At 43.2% G+C, this 22,532-nt stretch overlaps 1 protein-coding gene across 1 annotated transcript in view; it reads left to right on the forward strand.

The window, feature by feature from the left end:
* The window catches only part of LOC119414869 (contactin-associated protein-like 2), a 391,521-nt gene that overhangs the window by 56,321 nt on the left and 312,668 nt on the right, over positions 1 to 22,532 (forward strand). Inside the window, exon 4 of the mRNA XM_037681990.1 lies at positions 10,824 to 10,971. Within this exon, the coding sequence (XP_037537918.1) occupies positions 10,824 to 10,971 (148 nt within the window). The remainder of the gene's footprint in view (positions 1 to 10,823; positions 10,972 to 22,532) is intronic.

Below are 22,532 nucleotides of genomic sequence, written 5' to 3' on the forward strand. Positions count from 1 at the left end.
GCTCCTCGTGTCCCTTTTCTGGCTCCTCGTGTCCCTTTTCTGGCTCCTCGTGTCCCTTCTCTGTGGCTCCTCGTGTCCCTTCTCTGTGGCTCCTTGTGTCCCTTCTCTGTGGCTCCTCGTGTCCCTTCTCTGTGGCTCCTCGTGTCCTTTTTCTTCTTGGTTCCTCGTTTTCTGGCTCCTCGTGTCCTTCTCCTCGTTTTCTGGCTCCTCTTGTCCTCGCTCTCTGTGGTCCCTCGTGTCTTGTTTCTCTCCTTGGCTCCTCGTGTCCTGTTTTTCTCCTCGGCTCCTCGTGTCTCGTTCTTTGTGATCCCTCGTGTATTTTCTCTGGTCCCTCGTGTCCTTTCTCTGGTCCTCGTGTTTTCCTCGGGCCCTCCACCCTTGCAGTGCCACCCTCCACCCACCCTTGTCCTTCGGGAGGGGGGTTTTGGGGACGCCTGGAGGCGTCTTTGGGGGGGGGGGGGGTACTGTAAGGATGTTAGTTTTCTGTGGCCCGGTGTGTCTGTTTCCCTCGTGCTCCTCGTTAGTTTCCATTGTTGCCACCTGTGTCTCGTCCCAGCTGTTTGTCATCATGTCTCGTCTTCTCCTTGTATTTAAGTCTCCCTATTCTGTCTTGTCCTTTGTCGGGTCGTCTTCGTTGGGTGTGCTTCTTTGAGTCTCCTGAGTCTCTCCTTTTCTTCCTGGTTCCTCGAGTTCCTCGTGTCTCCTGAGTTCCCCGTGCCTCCCTCCTTGTTTATGTAAGTTTTGCTGCCCCGTCAGCATATTTATTTTGTACTTTTCATTCATCATTAAAGACTTATTTTTGTATATCTGCCGAGTTGAGTCCCTGTTCTACACTCTGGGTTCGCTGCTAACCGCAAATCCTAACAATAATCACGTTCATCCTCTGAAAGAGGAGCTTTTTTGTCCCAGCGTGCACCTTCATTACGCGGTTTGTTAGTTTGAAAATACTGCTGTTTCTCGCCTGTTTTAGGAGGAGGGGTCAATGCACGCCGTCCTTCCATTTCTAGGGAGTGGGGTTTAACCTTTATACCAGGAAACACCTCTATGGGCGTCTTAGCATGAGAACATGCCTCAAACACATTCACAGCACACTGTTTAATCTCATTGATGGATTTTTCTCTGAAATTTGCCATCATTTGTACTGATGTTTTAAAATCAGTGTGGAGATTTTTGCTGAAAACAAATTTAAAAACTTCTTCCTCCTCCATTCCGGTTTCATTTCTGTTACCAAAATAAGCTTGGAAGATTCTTTTGTAATAGACTTTTGGATGTTCATGCTTGCCCTGCGTGACCTTGTCTGCGACCGGGAAACCAGCAGGTCCCGTGCAGGGGTCGTACTCTCTGATCAAAGCTTCACACAGAAGGTTGTAATCCTTTCTCGTTGCATCAGGTAGACGCTCGATGAAGGTGAACACCTCTCTGTCTGAAGTGAGCCTTATCAGACTGATTTTATCCTCAACCGTAGCATTAGGATAACCACTCAGTCTGAATTCAATGTCTTTTAGGTACGCTTTTGTTCCAGTTGAACCCATTGGTCCCGGTACAAAGCGTTGTACATATTTAGAGAGTTTCAGCAGAACATCTATTGAAAGAGGAAGTTTCCATGCTCTCTGTTGCATGGTTGGTAGTGAAAACCTGTTCAGGTCTGTCCCTACCACTTTAGGTATGGATGGAGGGGTGTGTGATGTAGGGAGAATCGGGTCTGAAACCCAGTGTGTCTCCACATTCTGTCCACGCCTCTCACCATATTTCCTTTCTGCATGGCAAAGTTGTGTTTTAAGCACGTCTATCTCAGCTTTGCAGCGGGAAACTTGTGACATTGTCTCACCGTGCTCCCGTCTTAACGCAAAGTATTCTCTGGACAACAGCTCTTTAGCATCCCTGGCTTCAGATAGTGATGCATTAAGTAACTGTATTTTGCTGTTCAGTGAATCAATTTCTGCACGTGCATCTTGCTGTGATTGAAACATCTGTTCAAAATGTTTTTTTTGTGAGGACCTCGTGTTCACTTTTAAATTGAAGGAAGTGTTCTTCAATTTCCTGAACCACCTCTTTTTCGCTGTTTAACCTTATCTCAAGGTCGCCAGCTTTTTCTACCACTGTATAGAATGATTCTTTCAGCAAAAGCACAATTTTAGCCAGCTTTTCATAGCTTGATTTTGTTATTTCTGTAGAGGTCACACTCTCTGCAACCTCCATCAGCTCATCCACTAACTCTTTTGAGTTCATGCTGTCCACCTGTTCACCATATGGAAGTAAGGATTCTGTGAGCAGCGTCAACGCTCTCTCTAAACAGTCCTTCATCTCACAAGGATCAAAATCCTTTTCTATCACACCTGTCATGGTTATTCACTGTGTAGCCTTATCTGTGTAAACAGTTGCCAACTTCAGAAGTTTTTTAACAGGTAAATATTTGTATGCAAGTGTCATGTGAGGTTCACACACTTTTTAGCTCTGGGTTCACTGAAGTACTGTAATAAGTCAACTTATTCAAATGTGGGCACCTATTTGTAGGTTTTACCCCAATTCATGAATATTCTTAAGTAAATGCTTCTCTGCAGTGTTACTTTTTAATGTGCTTATTTTTAACAGATACAAGAACCAGGCTATCTCAGTGATATTTACTCTAAAGCACTTAACATTAAATAAACCTGCAATTTTTCCGAAAGTTTAAAGCAACTTTAGTTTTAAAACGCTTTCTTAAGCCGTTTTTTTTCTTCAGAAATTCGCTATTTTAACAGTTACTCATCAACCCAGGTTGGGTGAAAAGAGAAAGAAAAATGATGATGAGGAATAATCAGTCTCCCCTTCAGGAAAACTGTTATACTCCTCTTTTCCTGCCATTATCTTCTATTTAAAATTAAATATGAAGATGTGTTGTTTTAGGTGGTAAAAACAAATCAGAAACGTTTCTTTTTCTGATATAATTACTCTTATTTAGTGTTCTAGCAATTAAACGTGTATTATCTTTTCAGCAAATGAGTAAACTTTATCAACTTCGTGAATATCTGGACTGTATCTATTAAAAAGTTTCTAATTTTTCATTCTGCACCTCTGTCTGAGGAATTTATCAGTGAATGAAAAATGTTTTGGTAAATGCCCTTCTGGCATAAATACCTTCATCACTTTTTAAATGCAAGATAACAGTAATAATTCAGCTTGAAGAACGTTTATTAACTCAAAAATGCGTCTGACAGTAATAAAACACGTGTAATTTCACCAAAATAACCTAAAAACGAAGTGAAACTGTGATTTCAAGTTTCCAACAGCAGGTGGTGGTGTTAGCTTTATACCAGCAGGAGCCTATGACAACTTCCTGTGGACGTTCTGTTGACATCCTGTCGTTAGCCGCTTAGCTTAAAATTAGCATCGGCTAAACTCTGTTAAATCAACATTTCTGAACGTATTTCAAGCTAAAACGTGGCGTTGTTTCAACAAGCACGACTTCTTTGCATGAAACATGAGTTTTGTGGGACATGTGGCTGCTCCATTTAGTGATTTTAAGCACAGAAAAGGCTTTGGTTCAACCGAGCTTTACAACCTGACATCAGAGGAAGTGACGCAGACACGTCACTCATTTCTCAGCGTATCAGAGCGTTCCACACGGCCGTTTTCAACCAATCACAGAGACAAACAGCGGGGATGGGTTTTATATCGCTGACTCAGAGGAAGTGACGCAGACACGTCACTCATTTCTCAGCGAATCAGAGCGTTCCACACGGCCGTTTTCAACCAATCACGGATCGTTTTTCTAGCTAGCATCTTAGCATTTAGCATAAAAAAGTCCGGTCAACTTTCTGTCCATTAACTTTCAAAATGCACTATTTTCTGTTAAAAATGTAACGAAGAAATTCTCAAAGCACACGGAGACGGCGCTCCGTTCTTAAAAACGTCTCTCCATCTATTTAAAACACTCGTTCGGGCTTATCAGAACCGAGCCGGACCAGAACCGGGTCTGCAGAACCTCCGTCCGTTTAAACAGAATCCACGTTTTTCACAGCTCTTCAGCTTCAGTTACACACAACAGATGTACAAATTCAGCTTTTAAAATGAAACATTGACCTTATTTCAGCTTTCAAAACACCACAACTGCAAGCCTTCTCTGAGCCCCGCAGCTGCGTCAACGCTGCGTTTCACACAGCAACTCTCTGCACTTTTCATTTCATGCCAACATGATAATTCAATTGTTACACGAATACAGTCCATTTATGAACCTGTCACGGGCCACCAGAATGTAGATGAACATATTCTGTGATATATTCATAAATTAAACGGATTCATTCATTTTTCTGGACTGAATAATGTCGTGCATTGAATTTAATAAAATGTATCGTGAGACGTTAATTTTCTTTGACCCATCAAATGAATGCGGCCATTTATTTACAGAATCAAAGTTTAACATCACACATTTACATTAATTTGGCAAATTGAAAAATAACAACATGGCTAATTTAGCAAGCTGTACAATAAGAAGACCATACGGCGATGGTATTCTTTGCTTCACAACAGACATTTCTGAAAATATCTGGAATGATTTCTAGCAGATAGAAGAGTTTAAAGATGGAAAATGAAGTTTAGAGGGAGGGAAATGGTGTGTGAGTGAAAGTGTTGAACAGAACGGCACCCTCCATTCGAACCCAGCCTTCCTCGGTACGCTCGGTAGTAAACTCGACTCATTACCTCTCTGACGATGAATCAGTGGAAACGGAGTTCCAGTTCACGCTACCGGTCCAGCGTCTCCGTAGGATGGCAGAGAACCGTCCGGAGTGGTGGCGGGACTTCATCAACAACAGTTCACCTCACGAGTGGACTTCACATGAGTGGAGTCCGTCAGAAGTTCCACTCAGATGTGGAAGATTGCATAATTCCCACAAGACTCGGAAGAGCTCTGGATCATGCCTGGACTTCTGTTCTCCCAGCACTTCTTCCGTTCGGTTCTGCTCCCAGAACTGAACTCGACTGCACTCGACTGGAGCTGCAAACGACTGAAGCCCGTTTGAACTAGGAAGTACCGACATTTAAAGAGTTCTATTTCCGGTTCATTTGGGAGGTTCCTGATTGGTCAATTCGACCAAACAGAGGTGTGTTTTTGTGATGTAAGAGGTTATTAAAAGTCAAGGAAAAAGATTGAGTTGTTTAAGAACAGACAGAAGATTGCTATGAAGATTCCAGACTTCGTGGAGTCAATTCTCTAGTATCTTTCTGTAAAAGTTAAACATGACATTTCTTTTCAGTAAACTTGCAGTTGACCGAAACTTGACCTTTGACCAACTTACACAACTTGCTCATTGAAGACAGAAAATCAGACAATGCATCATTAACCTGATTTCTACTTTGAATGAGGATTAAAATCACTAATACTGTTTCACAGTTGATTTAAAAATGAGTAGTTCACTTCAACATTTGAAAATGGTTTGAACTAAACACAATTTGATTATCAAAACATTTGTAAAATAGTAATGATAATAGAAGAAGAGAGTGTTCTTTCAATTGATCAGTGCAGGACACTTAGAAAGTCTCTGGATGAACTTAATCTTGTGTTTCTGGACTCAAATCAGTGAAATACAGTTCTTGTTCCAGGCAGGCCCCTCAAGGCCAGGATTTGACCTCAGGCCTAGTTCACTACACATGTAAACATAGCTATTGCCGGTAGTAAGTTGAACCCCCTCAGGGTGGGAGCTGGACTCAGCCAGGGCTGCCCTTTGTCACCGCTTCTGTTCATATCCACCAGCTGTCACATGTCGAAGTGTCCCTGGGCAAGACACTGAACCCCTCGTTGCCTTTGATGTGTGTCCCATCGGTGTATGAATGTGACCTAAAGCACTGATTAGTCTCTTTAGAATGATTTGTTCAATTATCTTTTGTAGAGATCTAGTAGAGTACTGTATGAATGGGTAAATGAGGACACATATTGTAGTGTAAAGCGCTTTGAGTATCTCGATAAGATAGAAAAGCGCTATGTTAGTACAGTCCATTTACCATTTACCATAACTTTTATGGACAGAATTTCTCGTTGCAGCCAGGGGGTGGAGGGATTACGGTTCATTGGCCTCAGGATTCCAACTCTTTATTTTTATTTTTATTTTTTTTTTTTTACAGATGGCCTCCCTTCTCCCCTTACAGGATTCCAACTCTGCTATTTGCAGATGATGTGGTCCTGTTGGGTGTCGTCGTGCCGTGATCTTCAGCTCTCACATGAGAGGTTCGCAGCCGAGTGTGAAGCGGCTGGGATGAGAATCAGCACTTCCAAATCAGAGGCCATGGCCCTCAGTTGGAAAACATGAGTTTCTCTCTTTGGGTCGATGGTGACGATCTGTCTCAAGTGGAGGAGTTCAAGTATCTTGGGGTTTTGTTCAAAAGTGAGGGAAGAATGGATTATACCGTAATACAACAAAATTATGTTTGTACAGTCGTCCAAAGATGGGTGGAGTGCACATAGCTGCTGCTACTGGAGCACAGCCTCTTATTCTTTTCAGAATACTTATGCTTAGATGAGAAAATGAGAAAAAAAACATGAGGAGTGAAGGTATAAAAAAGATCTCTCACACCATGTCCTAGACAGGGCATGATTTGAGGCATAAAAAAGTCTACCACAGCAAAGCAACTTAAATAGACAATACATATTCATTCAACCTTTATTTAGACGGGTAATCCCATTGAGCCTTGAGGACTCATATACAAGAGAGACCTGATTTATGTGAGGCCGGTGAAGGCACTGAGTTTTAAGGGAAGGTCGTAGCATAGTCCAGAGTCCCCCTCAGCCATCCAGCTCAGTTGAGGTTCTGTCACATGTCCACGGCCTTGGGGAAGGGAGGGGTGAGGAGACAGACAGAGCGTCTTTGTTTTCATAATTCATAATAATGAGGAATTGAGATGGTCCGCTTCCAAGGCCAGATCCACAGTTTGGGTCAGGCAGAACTCATAATTTGCAATCCTGCCTTTTACAGTCTCGCTAGTACATTCTCTGATGGTGACTCCAAACAGCCGAATTGATTATTTACGCCGAAAGTTGAGTTTGCAGCTTCTCCAAGATTATTCCTTCCAACTGTTCATGGGTGCTGCCAGAAATTTCACAGTCCTGATATCAGCCTGCTTCAGCTTTGATGCAGCTCCACATAGTTGACGTAGTCTGAGTGCTGCCAAGCTTAGACACATTCCACACAAATTTGGGGACAATCCAGATTTCACCAACGCAAACAGCAGAATCCAGTTATCGTCAAATCCAGTTTTGTTTCCATCAAGGTAGGGGGTCCTCCATTCACCCTGACTTCCTGTCGGGAGAAGTTGATCAATTTTGTTGAGACAAGCTGATCAAATCCATCAAATTAGGAAGGTATGCAAAAAAAGAGGCTCTATAAAGTATCCTAATGCGTGCTCAATAATCCAGGTAGAAAAATCCAAAAAAGTTCATGGACCTCTGGACATTCAAAAAAATTTTTTTTTTTTTTTTGAATGTCCAGAGGACCAGATTGAACATTTTTGGAGGTTTTATAAAGGTTTCACAACACAAGAGAGCAAAGCAGGGAAGCGGGGGAACGGAGCAGAGGAGGACATGTCTGCCTTCACTGAGAGCACAGAGATAAAAAAAAATTGACACGCAGATTGGTGCAGCGTATTGCAGACTCTGTGATGATTCGTTGTGGTGAAGAGGGAGCTAAGCTGTAAGGCGAAGCTCTCTGTTTACCCGTCAGTTCACATTCTTACCCTTACCTATTGTCACAACCTTTGGGTAGTGACCAAAAAAACTAAATCACTGCTACAGGCAATTGAAATGAGTTTCCTCTGCAGGGTAGCTTAGAGATAGGGTGAGAAGTTCGTTTATCAGGAGAGACTCGGAGTAAAACCACTGCTCCTCCACATTGAAAGGAGCCAGTTGAGGTGGATCGGACATCTGGTTGGAATGCTTCCTGGGCGCCTCCCTAGGGAGGTGCTTAGGGCATGTTCGACTACAAGGATACCCCCAGAGGAAGACCCAGGACACGCTGGAGAGACTATGTCTCTCGTTTGGCCTTGGAACACCTTGGAGTCCTCCCAGAAGAGCTGGAAGAGGTGGCTGTGGAAAGAGATATCTGGGCTTCCCTACTCAAGCTGCTCCCGCCGAGATCCGACTTCAGAATAAGCAGTAGATAATGGATGGATGGATGATTCTCATCCCATTTTTCTTGTACCATATTTTTTCAAGATGTATTGTTGCTGACAAATTCAAATTTACTTATTTTTCTTTAAAAAATTACACTTAGTTTAAACATTTGATACTTTTCTTGATGCATGCTCAATAATCCAGGTAGATTAATCTAACAAAGTTAAGTCAAGTCCTCTGGACAGAATAAAAAATAAATAAATAAATAAACTTGTATCATTTCGTATTAATCCAAAAGACTTTGTCGGTCTGAGGAGCTACAATAAACTCAGTCTTCAGGGTGTGCACCTGAATGACAACCTCAGCTGGGGCAACAACATTACCAGCCTGATCAAGAAAGCTCATCAGAGACGAGCTGGTCTGGGAAGTACAGTCTTCACCTCCTTTTACAGGTGTGCAGTGGAGTGCATCCTGTGCTCCAGCATCAATGTGTGGCATGAAGGCTGCACAGCTGCAGAAATAAAAGATTTGCAGAGAGTGGTGAAGGCTGCACAGAAGTCTGTTGGAGTCAACCTTTCCACCATCACAGACATTTACACCTCAAGATGCAGGAAGAGGACCACCTCATCATGAAGGACCCCACTCACCCAGCACACACACACACTTTTTGCCCCGCTCCCCTCAGACTGGAGGTTGAGGAGCATTAAGTGTAGAACCACTAGACTAAGGAACAGCTTCTACCCTTAGGCTGTTAGACTCATGAATATCTAGCCAGGATAATCACTGTGAAAAATCACATCATGTTGCTGCTGTAGAGGAAGGGGTCCTCAGATCGTTGAATTTTGATTAGTAATTTTATTCTGAAAGGGGCACCACTTGCTTTCCGGTTCTTAAGCAAGAAAAATATGAAATCGGACTCAAGTTTACGCGCTCTAGTGAGTTCTTTTCGTATTAAATTCAAATGTCAAATAATAAAAATGTTTTGAGTCAAAGTACAATTTTGTGAAGATTATTATCGATTTTGGTAAATATAAGTGATCAAAATGATGAGTACAGCTGAAGAATGAATAATGGCTTTAATTTGACAACACAAGAAGAGGTTATGGAATTATCTTCTAAACTTTAATATGGTAAATTATGAGGTTCAAAAGCAGAGTAAATTATCATCTAAAGTTAACTTAAAGAAGCATTTTGGCTAGATGTGATTTATCAATTTAGGAGAACTTAATTCTAATTAATAATGATGAATTTTGCTTAGACTGGACAACTTCTTATCTTGAGCACCAGACACCAGCAGAGAGAATGAGCAGCTTTTCCTACCCATTTGAAGTTCTAGTTCAACTGCCCGAGAGTTACCAGGGACTCTCTTGAGATGAGTTAAGCATCGATGGTGGATGTCCCTCGCACTGGACATCAGCTGAAATCTAGAGTCGAGTTAATTGGTTCCCGTGGGTCAATTGAGGCACTTCCAGAGGGCTGCGTTTTCTCCTTCTGGTGACAAGGAACCTTTTGGTGCTTCCTTGAAACACGAGACAAATCTATGGAGCACTTGTCTCTTTTCTGCATGAACTTCTTATCTTCTGGCATAAATTTCCGATTGCTTGACCTTTCTTCTTCAAAAGCTTCCCCCAAGACTGCTCTATACTAAACGTCAGAATAACTTTCTCTGACTTGGAGGGCGTTACAATATTGATGGTCGACCCAATCAAAATAGAAAGGGTGGACCTTTGTTTCAGGTTACTGTTTCATTTAAACTTTAATAACACTGTTAAAAATAAATGGCTAATTTACTCTGCTTTGGTAAATACTCAATATAACAGCAGGATAATTAAGACTTCTGAGCAGTTTGACTCATCCATAAAAATTGGCATTAGGACTTGTGAAAACAACAGTTGAAACTTCTGATTACTAGTTTTTTTCATCTACTTTCTTTTATGCATGATTAAACTGAGTACCAAGCTGAAAAAGAAGGAAACAAGTTGCTTCATACTTCATGCAGTTTTACTGCAAAACATTCATTTGTATTCAGGAGAACGCAGAAAATTAAATTGTTAAATTGTTCAGAAAAATAACTTCTACCATGGGACGGCAATGCTGTTTCATACATTGACTACTACCAAAAGAGTCATTAAGGAACAATAGGGTGGTTCTTTCCCACACTCTAAGACTGCAGGACGAATCCTCCCTTTTAGGAAGAGATACACATAACGCTCAGATGTTGTATTTCAAAGGTCAGATGGAAAGGTTCTCATACAAAGGGCCTTTCAGCTTTGCTGAAATCATAACAACAGGTGTGCAATTAATTACAATAACAGATTTTTGTTATTCATTTTTTTTTGTAACATGGTTTCTTACTATCCAGCTTTGGGAATGAGAGTTAGTCTTACTTTCAAAGTGTCAAAAGAATAAAAGTTGATGGTAGAAAAACCTTGATGTGTCCTTACACTGCTGATCTATTTCGTGTTGCTGTGTTCGTTCATACTCATCTGCTCACACATACTAATGTTCGTGCTACTGTTCGGCGGACCTGGCTCAACTTTGTTAGGTTTGATATTTTTGCTATTCTATTGTAAATAAAATACGGGTTTGTGAGATTTTCAAATCATTAAATTAATTTTTTATTTACATTTTAAACAACTTTTTCATAATTGAAAGAGTGACCAATTCTTTTGTCTTCTTTTTCTCTTTTATTAACATTTCAACTTTTAATTCACACAAAGGTTATCTGTGTTGCCTGTTTTAGACATTGGTGGGTAATGATAACGCTGAGGATGTTGTTCGACACGAGCTGGACCATGCTATCTTGGCCCGCTACATTCGCTTCATACCCGTGGTCTGGAGCATGAAAGGACGCATCGGAGTCCGCCTGGAGCTCTATGGCTGCTCATACTGTAAGTATGATTACACAAAAGGGAAACAGGACTTAAATAGCCTGTTCCAGACTGAAATTTGCAGATTGCATCTCACAATATTTAACAGAACTTTTTCTCATATGCGAGATGGACCTTGCAGTGGCAGTGCAAGAGGATGTTTTTATGACTCAATGGCCGTTTTTGTCCTGTTATGCTTCATTCAGTGCATCAGCAAACTTTTGCTGTACTTCTCACATCTATCTACAATATGAAATTGTGCTTGTAAGGATGGTATTCCTCTGTCATTCTCGCTGTGTCTGTACTCCCTAGTGTTTCTCAATAATTACCCCGATCAGCTCCACCCACATGTCCTCCAGGTGTTTGTAATTTGTCTCATCCAGTCTGTGTGTATATAAGCTCTGGTCTGTGTCTCAGTCCTTGTCGGTGCATTGTCTGGTACAGCCCCTGGTTATGTATAGCTCTGACCTGATCCTGTCTGTGAGTTTTGCTGCCTCGTCAGCTATTTATTTTTGATTATTAAAGTGATTATTATTTCACGTCCTGGCCTCTGCATCCTTTCTGCACATGGGTTTGTTCTTGTTCAGCTCAGCCTGAAAATCCTGACAGTATGCACTGACCAAAATCAGAACCCAGCAGACAGAATTCCTCGACCTCGCTTACCTGTTCTCTTGAGCCCACGCAGATGGAGGAGATTGTGTTCCGGTGTGGCGGTTTCCAGATCCAACCCGTGCCGGCACAAAGAAGTTACTGCCAGGAGGTAGAAATCCTCCCTTCTCCCCTCCTGGTCCTCGAATTAAAGAGAAGGTCCTGGCTACGGGGAGACGGCGTGACCCACAATTACAGTTCCTCCTCATCCTCAGCTCCGTTCGGCTATTCGGGATGGACGTAGGAAGAAGACGCAGAGCCGGAGGACGAGCTCTGCTCCATTCTTGCCCCTCAGCCTTCTCACCGCTGCCGGAGCGGCAGAAACCGAACCCGGAAGCGGTCCATGGTGCTTGTTCTGGCACCTTCCACATTAAGACATTCCTGGTGCTGCAGTGGAGACGGATTCTGTTGTCTCACCTCCCACGGTTCCGGTGAGGGCCGAGTCCGACACTTCTCCGTCGCTCCGGGCCGCTCCTGCTCGGTCCAGCGAGACTGAGCTAACGGAAACCAGTCCCGATGCCTCTGCGAGGGCGGGTCCTATTGCCTCACCTCCCAGGTTTCCGGTGAGGGCGGGTCTTGACCCCTCGCCCTTGAATAGAGCTCCACACAAAACTAGCCCCAAGACTTCTCAGCTCCAACCCCATGAATTATCTTAAATAAACCACGCTCTGCAAAGCCTCCTTTGTTCTGCTAAAAATAACCCGGACTGTCTAGATACTGTGCTCACCCTTGCCGAAAAGTTTCTATTACCCCAACCCGGTTTAATCCAGCATGCTGAATATCAGCAGCTTCTTACTGGACTCAGAACTTTGAAAATACAGCATGACTCTGCCTCAGTACCAGTTCCGTTTCCAGGTTCAGATCCGGAACCTCCTGTCGCTGGCTCTGCCCAAAAGCCAGACACCCCAGCTGCAGAACAAGTCCCTGGCTCCCTGGTTGCAGAGTCAATATCCAAGGGAGGCACTGAATCCAAGGAGGAGATCCGGCCCAATCCTGGTCCACATCGTCGCCACCACGGCAAGGGTCAACAGCAAAGAGGTTCAAGGGACTCAGTCCCTGCTCCAGCACCTGACTCAGCACCAGAAGACCCTGCCTCTGTAGACCCACCGTCCACACTGCACGCAGTCCCCGAGGTGGATCCCACGCTGCACGCAGTCCCCGAGGTGGATCCCACGCTGCAAGCAGCCCCCGAGGTGGATCCCACGTTGCACGCAGTCCCCGAAGTAAATCCCACGCTACACACAGTCCCCGAGTGGGATCCCACGCTACACGCATCCCCCGAGGTGGATCCCACGCTACACGCAGCCCCCGAGGTGGATCCCACGCTGCACGCAGCCCCCGTGGTTGACCCATCTGCTGAGGTCCTCTCTCCTGCTCCGCCCGCTGAGGTCCTCTCTCCTGCTCCGCCCGCTGAGGTCCTCGCTCCTGCTCTGCCCGCTGAGGTCTTCGATCCTGCTCCGCCCGCTGATGTCTTCGCTGAGGTCTTCGCTGCCGCAGAGGTCTTCACTCCTTCTGACGACTCAGCCGCCGAAGACTCAGCCGCCAAAGACTCAGCCGCCGAAGACTCAGCCGCCGAAGACTCAGCCGCCGAAGACTCAGCCGCCAAAGACTCAGCCATCGAAGACTTCACTACCTCCAAAGTCTCAGCCGCCCAAGTCTCAGCCGCCACTTCAGAGGTCTCTACAGAGGTATCAACATCCACTGAGGGTCCCAGGTCAACCGACGTTGCTACGTCCACCGAGGGTCCCAGGTCTGCCGACGTCGCTACGTCCACCGAGGGTCCCAGGTCTGCCGACGTTGCTACGTCCACCGAGGGTCCCAGGTCCGCCGACGTCGCTACGTCTACCGAGGGCCCCAGGTCCGCCGACGTCGCTACATCCACGAAGGGTCCCAGGTTTGCCGACGTCGCTACGTCAATCAAGGGTCTCACGCCTCCAGAGAGTCCCGCGCCATCTGCGCCTCCAGAGGGTCCTACGCTGTCAGAAGGTCTGTGTTCGACAGCTCCTGACCCTGCCACAGAGGAACCCAGCTCCACAACAGCTTCTGGTCCTGCTGCTGAAGAACCCAGCTCTACAGTCTCGTGTCCCACGACAACTCCTGACCCTACAGCAGAAGAATCAGTCTTCAAAGATCCTGCCGCAGAAGATCCGAGCCCTCATGTCTCCTTGCCTCGTCCAGGTCCCTCGCCTCGGGTCCTCACCTCGGGTCCACGCCTCGGGTCCACGCCTCGCCTCGGCCCCACGCCTCGGCCTCACGCCTCGCCTCAGCCTCACTCCTTGCCTCGGTCTCACGCCTCGCCTTGGCACCACTCCTCTCCTTGGCCCCACGCCTCGCCTTGGTCCCTCATCTCGCCTTCGTCTCTCGCCTTGTCCAGGCTCCTCGCCTTGTCCCGATTCCTCGCCTGACCTGCCCCAGGGTTTTTGGACTAGGTCTGCCTTGGAACAATCTGTTGACCACTTGGACCTTTTTTGTTTGTTCCCTGTGTGTGTTTTTTGTCCTGGCCCCACTCAAGTGTTTCCTTGTGCCCTCCATCCTTGCAGTTCCTCCCTCTGCCCACCCCAGTGTTTGGGGGGGGCTTTCTGGGGACGCCAGGGGGCGTCCTTGGGGGGTGGGTACTGTAAGGATGGTATCCCTCTGTCAGTCTCGCTGTGTCTGTACTCCCTAGTGTTTCTCAGTAATTACCCTGATCAGCTCCACCCACTTGTCCTCCAGGTGTTTGTAATTTGTCTCATCCAGTCTGTGTGTATATAAGCTCTGGTCTGTGTCTCAGTCCTTTTTCGGTGCATCGTGTGGTACAGCCCTAGTTTGTCTCCTGTGTTCCATGTATAGCTCTGACCTGATCCTGTCTGTGAGTTTTGCTGCCTCGTCAGCTATTTATTTTTGATTATTAAAGTGATTATTATTTTACGTCCTGGCTTCTGCATCCTGTGTATCGCTTTCCCGTAGCGAGGTAGCCACTGGCGAAGTGACAGATCCTCGCTCGCAGCCTTTCCTCCAAGGGGTCTAGAGACTAACCTTAGCGCCGTGGTATTACCTGCAGCTCCCTAAGACAGTCTCATGAAGGCTGTGACGAGGTGACTCATCCAGAATATTAACGACCTTCTTCTACGAGTCACACCCAAATCTCACTCCGTTCCTCGTCCCATCCAAGCAGCAGGGTCGGGCCGGCTGGCACGGAGAAACACGCGTTCACGGTCGTCCACCTCTTAATTTAGCGTTACAATTGTTATCCGTTCTGGTCATCTTTAGAGTCCAGGGACAGGACTCAGGGGTGTTGTCTTACACTTTCTTGCCAGGAAACCGTTAAAAACCTCCTAATGCTAGATGTTAAAGTGGAACCAAGCCTCACCTGCATTCTGCTTAATAAGAATGAAATAATAGTCAAGATTTATACGTTTTGCTTTGCTTTAATTAATAATTTTGCAAGGGAATATAGCGACAAGCATAATTTCAATACAGGCACTTATACATGATAACAGAGAAAAATACTTCATAACTAGGCGGACAATAAATCAATGTGTCTCCAAGAGCCCTTGGAGACTTGTATAAATCACCTTAGTTCACAACTCAAGCTGACAGATGTTTTTTTCCTCAAAATGCCTCAACGCTTGGATGCACCTCTGAGCATTGACCCACTAAACCCAGTTTGGTTCTCTCTGATTTTTCCTAAGTACTTGCCCTGATCTGACAGATTAATTAGTTTGGAGCAATCGGACCGGGAAGTCCTCTTACCCTGATTTTTAGGATAATCCTTATAGAATTTTCCGCACAGGTAAAAGGCAAATCTCCTGCTCCCCAGGAGGGGGATACAGGCCTTCCCTACGCAGAGCAGCTATCCCAAATTGAAAGGATTGGGGGCTTTGGACATACCCGGGCCAAGCAGATAGGAGGATGGAATAATCCTGGTCTCGTCTTAACAAGTGAAGAGTTGGGTCCAATCTCGTCTCAGAGAGACCAAAGATAAATCCAAGACTCGTCTTAGACCGGCGTGTTCCATCTCCTTCGGGTGCCCCCGCCCTCCGAGCTGTGTGCTGAAGTCCTTTCTGCTCTTCTCTTCCTACGGCTTGCTTGAGCCCTGTTTGGTCTGATCATGGGGCTTTTATGGACCCTTTTTCCCCCTCCCCCGAGGAGGTTCAAATGTCTCACTATACGCCTCAACCAATCATTCCTCTCATTAGGACATATGAGATCATGCACCGTCTTTGCTTAGAGACTGCATTAGACGTTCACTTTTCAAAGTTTACTTTTTAAGTTGATCAGCTTGAAAGCTGCTAATGCTTTTCCCTCCATTACCAGGTCAACAGGGGATCACGTCATTCACTCCTGAGCTGTCCAGCCGAGAATTCGCTAATGCTCTCCCTCCATTACCCATGCAACAGGGAATTACATTATCCACTCCCGAGCTAACTCTTCCTCTGCCTGAACTGGGTTCAGGTCTTCCTTTGTTTTACACATCTTGTCAGCAATGAGTGGCTACTAAAAGAAATAGAAAAAACATTTAAAAATGTCATGCAAACTGTTAATAAACTTTTATGCAAACTGTTAACAAACTTCTATGCAAACCTTTAACAAACTTTTATGCAAACTGTTAACACACTTTATGCAAACTGTTAACAAACTTTTATGCAAACTGTTAACAAACTTTTATGCACCGTTTAGCAGCATTGGTTTGAATATAGTCGGATTTCAACTTATTAAAACTGGCCTCTTCCTCCTGGATTCCAGTTTTCCAACACCTGTCTGCACATGGGTTCGTTCTTGTTCATCTCAGCCTGAAAATCCTGACAGTGCTGGGTATTGGCATAACAACATATTTTAAATATCTGGAAAGGCATACATGTTTTTCTAATTTCTTACAAAACATTTAAGAAATAATTTTTGGTTCTGCAACAAATAAAACCTAATCAACCTACATCAAGATGGTCACTTTTGACAATTGACCCTAGAAAATACAAAAATGGCTATAACAGTCAACTTTACATATATTGTGCTAAAATGTGGTTCTATTTTTTATTTATTTTTTTTTTTGTAGTGAACTAGGCCTCTGACCAAAACCTGTCTCTGAAGACCTTCATGGGACAGGAACTGTTATTTCATTGATTTGAATCCAGAAATACAAATTAGCTCATCAAGAGACTGTCTAATTGTATCCTGAATTAATCAATTGAAAGAACACTCTTCTTTTTATATTAGCTTTAGCTATTTTACAATATCTTGATAATCAAAGTGTGTTTAGTTCATACCATTTCTAAATGTTGAAGTGAACCACTCATTTAAATCAACTGTGAAACAGTATTAATGATTTTTAAACCTCATTAGAAATTAGAAATCAAGTTAAATGTCTATTTACAAAGTAATTATGCATTTTGATCTTCTGTCTAAATGAGAAGTCAGTGATGTCGGTCGAAAGTCAGAGACAGTCAGAAAACAAGTTATTAGAACGAACTGTATTGTTTTTAAACCTAGCAGACGATAAAAAGCAACAACTGGCATCTGCGTTTGTCTCACTTCGCCATAACATTTCTCTGTCTGTACTAAACGTTCCTAAACATTCCTGCACCCTCTCTTGACTTTTAATAACCCTCTGACATCACTAGAACCACCCCCTGTTGGTTGTTTCAACGAATTAGGAAGTACTAAGTGACCGGAAGTGAGGACTCTTTAAAAAGTCAACACTTCCTGGAACTATTCAGTCTTGGAAGAAGCGGAGTCTTCTCGACTCTTCAGTCTTCTCAGTTGAAGTCTTCATTTCTATTGTGCATCCTTCGTAGTTTGAAACATGCATCTGATTTATTAACACAATATGCCTAAAGCTAATGGAAATTATACAAAAATGCATTGAGATTTGTTATGAAATATTTTAGTTGGGGCTAATTGATACCAGTTTTATTCTTTTGACAGGATATATAGGATATATAGTTTTTTTACACTCGTCCAAATGCGAATATATTATGTTATTGTCTCCATCTTTACGTCTTTAAACTTTATTTTGTCCTGTCCATAATTTCTGGTCCGCTCAAGCTCATTTAATGAAACTTCATACACATGCATCATCACTAGACGGAATGTTGCATACACGTTTCATCGACCCCAGTTTCAAAGTCAAGGTCATAAATCAAGGTCACAGTTTCAAACAAGGCTTTCATTGTCTCGTCAGTAGTTTCTGATCCACTCACGATAATTTAATGAAACTTGATGCACATTTAAACCTTAAACCACTACTATACAGCATGTTACATAATCTTTTCCTCAGACCAGCGCTAAGGTCGAAGTCATAAATCAAGGTTAAAGATTACACAAGGTCACTGAGTGTACAGTCTATTGCTATAGATTGCTGTATAATAGTTTGCCAACGGAAATATACAGGTGCTAGTCATAAAATTACAATATCATGAAAAAGTTGATTTATTTCAGTAATTCCATTCAAAAAGTGAAACTTGTATATTATATTCATTACTCACAGACTGATACATTTCAAATGTTTTTTTCTTTTAATGTTGATGATTATAACTGACAACTAATGAAAACCCCAAATTCAGAACATTTGAATATTGTGAAAACAAAAGGTCATTGCTAAAAAGACTGGCTGTTCACAGAGCTCTGTGTCCAAGCACATTAATATAGAAGTGAAAGGAAGGAAATGATGTGGTGGAAAACGTGTCCAAGCAATAGGGGTAACCGCACCCTGGAGAGGATGATGAAACAAAATTAATTCCAAAATGTGGGAGATTCACAAAGAGTAGACTGCAGCTGCAGTCAGTGCAATTTTACTGTAGTTTATTGTTATTGTTTACTGTTGTGGGGCGGTTGTGGCTGAGTGGTTAGAGCAGTCGTCCTCCAATGCAAGAGTTGGGGGTTTGAATCTACCAGCAGTCACATGCCGAAGTGTCCATGGGCAAGACACTGAACCCCTCATCGCCTCCGATGTGTGTCCCATCTATGTATGAATGTGATCTAATACTCTGATTAGTCTCTTTAGAATGATTTGTTCAATTAGCTTTGTAGAGATCTAGTTGAGTGCTGTATGAATGGGTAAATGAGGCACAGATTGTAGTGTAAAGTGCTTTGAGTGTCTTGATTAGATAGAAAGGCGCTATATACTGCAAGTACAGTCCATTTACCATTTACCATGTTATTGTTGTCTATACTTTATATGTTCTGTCTGGAACAGGTCTCTCTTGTAAATGCGTCCTCATGGCTCAATGAGACTAGCCTGTATAAATAAAGGTTGAAAGAATGAAAAAGTTGTACATGTTAAAAAAAATATGTTTGAGTCAAAGCTTTGTCCTAGTTGTCACACAGGCACATCTATTAACAACAGCTGTAACTACAAAATAAATATCTAAAACATAAACTATTTACTTATATTAAAGTTTTTGTTTTTAGACCTTGTTTTAAACATATATTAAACAATAATCCTCCCCAGCTGCATCGCCTTCACTATGTTAATAAGCGTGTGTGAACTGCGGCAGTGAGGGGCTGCTTGTATTCAGTGAGGGAGGAGGAGGGGGCAAGGGGCTGCTGGCTGCGCAGATGGGTAGAAAAAGAACCACAGATTTTCAAGTCTTAACAGTGAGAGGAGGTTGCGCCACATTAATAAACAGTGGCTTATCATATCGCTAAAGACACGGTCCTTAGCAGCTAACAAGACGGCTGTTAGCTGCTAAGGACCATGTTTTTAGCGATATGATAAGCCGCTGTTTTATTCACATCACCTCAAGGCACAGCACAGGTAAAAGAGTTTCGTATTGTAGTTTTTCTCAGTGAAGAAAACGTCACAGCCGGAGCTGCAGCATGAAGTTTAACACACTTCCTGCTCCACTTATAGTGCCGTTTTAAATGGTGAAAAAGGTTTGTTGTGCTTGAATCTTTCCTTGGGACTTATTTTTGGCATTGTCTACAGAAAACATTTTTCTGCTGCACATCTGACAAATTAAATTCAAACCATCTCCAAATAACAGAACCATTTTTTTTCATGCTCACCAGTTCTGCGACTTGCTCACTCTCCATTTTGTGGCTAATTGTGGCTGCTACGTGCCACAGGTAGCTGCTCCACCTGGAGAGAAGCAGGAAGCAGGGGGAGAGTGCGCGGGTATGGGCTGGGGTTGTAGTGAGTGAGAGGAGGGGGGCCGTGTGGGAGAAGAAAGAAGATAGCAGAGCCGGCGGATTTTCAAGTAGAACTATATTGTTTATATCAAAATAATGTCAATTTATATTGCAAATAAAATTATATCAATACTTTAAAAATATTGAGATATTGCCCAGCCCTTCCGAGGAATAATATTTGGCATTGTGAATTTACCACAGAGGTTTACGGTCGTACGACGTCAAACAAAGGTGATAAGTAAACTAATCCCACGACTTGTAGCTGTTTTTGTCATGCTAAGTGTTAGCAAACAGTAGGGCTCGGTGTAAATCTGGATGGTCAAAGGAAAAGTTTACAAACAGTGGCGAGACCAGCTATGTTGTGTGGTCTGGAGACAGTGGCATTGACAAAAAGACAGGAGAAAGAACTGGAAGTGTCAGAAATGAAGATGATGAGGTTCTCCTTTGGAGTGACAAGAATGAATAAAATTAGGAATGAGATCATCAGAGGTACAGCACAGGTTGTACAACTGGGGATAAATTTAGAGAGGCCAGACTGAGATGGTTTGGACATGTCCAGAGGAGGGACAGTGGGTATGTTGGTAGAAGGATGTTAGAAATGCAGCTGCCAGGAAAAATACAAAGAGGAGATATATGGGTTCAGTTAGAGAGGACATGGAGGTAGTTGGAGTGAGAACACAGGATGCAGGGGACACAGTGAGATGGAGGAGGATGACTTGCTGTGATGACGCCTGAAAAGGGAAAAGCTGAAAGAATTGTTTAGTAGGTTGTGTAATAATGTAAAATGTATTCTTACATACTGAATTTCACTGTGAGTTCTTGCCCTGTGTCACTCTGCGGCATGAAAACATCCAGTAACTATTTTAAGTTATTAGCAGCTTAGATTTTTTTTTCTGTCTTCTTTTCCTTAATGTTGGTCGATAAGAAATAAATGCCTCACTAAATGCCTCAGGTAATGCCGTAAGCTTCATTACATTACATTACATTACAGCTATCTTTGCTTCTTTGTCTGAGGCTAGCTCACCCTGGGTTACATTTCCTCGTGGGTGGAGCGATCTTACCATTCATATAAAATATTTGATAATGTTCTTATAGAAACAATTCCTGAATATTGTTCATACTGTGTTAATGCTACGTGTTTGTCTCTTGGCCCTACAACTGGGTAAAGTTACAGTAGAACTAGCCCACTACTGGAGCTTTAATTAGGTATTTTAAGCTACTAATAAACATGATGGATGATGATCATATTGCTTTATGCTAGGCCATTGGTAAGAAGGAGTGATTATTGTTATTATCGTTGCATATTGGCTAGTGAATTTTTATTTATTATTATTGTTTGTCTGTCCAAACAGGTCTAACTTTAAATGAGTCTTCAAGGCTCAATGTGATTTATCTGTTTAAATAAAAGTTGAATGAATGAATTTCCTAAAAGTTAACTTAGGCTACACTGTTTCTTAGACTGTGACTAGGATGCGTGAGAGAAGCGGAGCGTGCTCTATTCACACAAGGAGAGCTGTTGGTCAGGCAGGTCTTGTGCCATTAACTCTAAAATATTTATTGAATCAAGTGTTACTTGTGTAGGTAAAACTAGATGTTAAACAACCCATTAAATATGCCAGAATGCAGGAAATGAAATCTACTTTATTCAAAATGTTCTGGGGGAGGACCAGTAGTTAATTTGAGCCGGATCCTGCTGGAACAAGATCTGGGAACTCTCTCATTTTGACTCATTGTATTCCGGCAAGTCTTTACTCGGATCCAGCAACTCCGCCCTTAAAAGTCCAAAGTCATTGTGCATTTTTATTTTGATTATTTATTAAAAATTGAATGAGCGGAGACATTGCCTTTAGCCCGGCAGACCCAGTCTGTGGAGTGGATGTTCCAGCTGCAGCACGAGCGGCGAACCAGCTGCCCACACGCTCCAGATGGTCACATTTATGCACGAAGGTTCTGAGCGGAGTCCAACTCTCCTCCTCCTCTCCAAATATTGTTCCTACTCAGCGGGTCTGCGCACTGAAAAACACCCCCTCTCCCCTCCTCTCAGACCGCCAAAACGAAACGATTATTTATTCAACAGAATAAATAAATGCCCTGTGGACAGTGCACGTTAAGCACAGAAACTTCTCCAGACAGCTATACACAGCGTGCACACATCAGAAGGTGTCTGAACTCCTGCTACATTTCAGACATAATAAATATAAAAAGCTTACTGATAAAATAAATTAAAAATACAAAGAGAGAAATGTTTGATGTGTTATTCACATTATACGTCACGTTTCAAAACAATGGCTCTAATTTGTCAAAATAACAACAGCGATCAAAATGTCAAAAAGATGGTCCAATTTATTTTAATAAAAAATGGATGGATGGATGGATGTATTGTCCAACAACTGAGAATTGAAGCCTTCAGGTGCTTCAAACGGTGCCACGAGACTGGAGCAGGAGCAACAACCGGGACTGAATTCAGGCTGAATATATTCAGCGGAGAAGAGTTCAGCTCAGAACCGTGAAGTGAAGGGAGGGAGGAGGGAGGTTTAGGACACCTGACAGAATCAGAGCTGATCATTCACACAGAACCTGCTGTTCCTCTCCAAAATAGTAATTTTATTAAGTGTCTACAAATGTAGGTAAATGTTGATGTATAACAACCCGTTAAAATACACCAAAATGTAGGAAATGGCATCTCTTGTTATTCAAAAATTTCTGTGAGAGGACACACAGACACACCCCCCCGACCCTGGCCTGCCCACTGTTCCGGCATCAATCAGTTTACAAATTAAGCCCTGGGGAGTACCTCCAGAAACTCCACCACCACCAGTGTGTCTCTC

Source organism: Nematolebias whitei, chromosome 9 (assembly GCF_014905685.2).
Source record: "Nematolebias whitei isolate Nwh7 chromosome 9, NemWhi1, whole genome shotgun sequence".
Taxonomy (NCBI): Eukaryota; Metazoa; Chordata; class Actinopteri; order Cyprinodontiformes; family Rivulidae; genus Nematolebias; species Nematolebias whitei.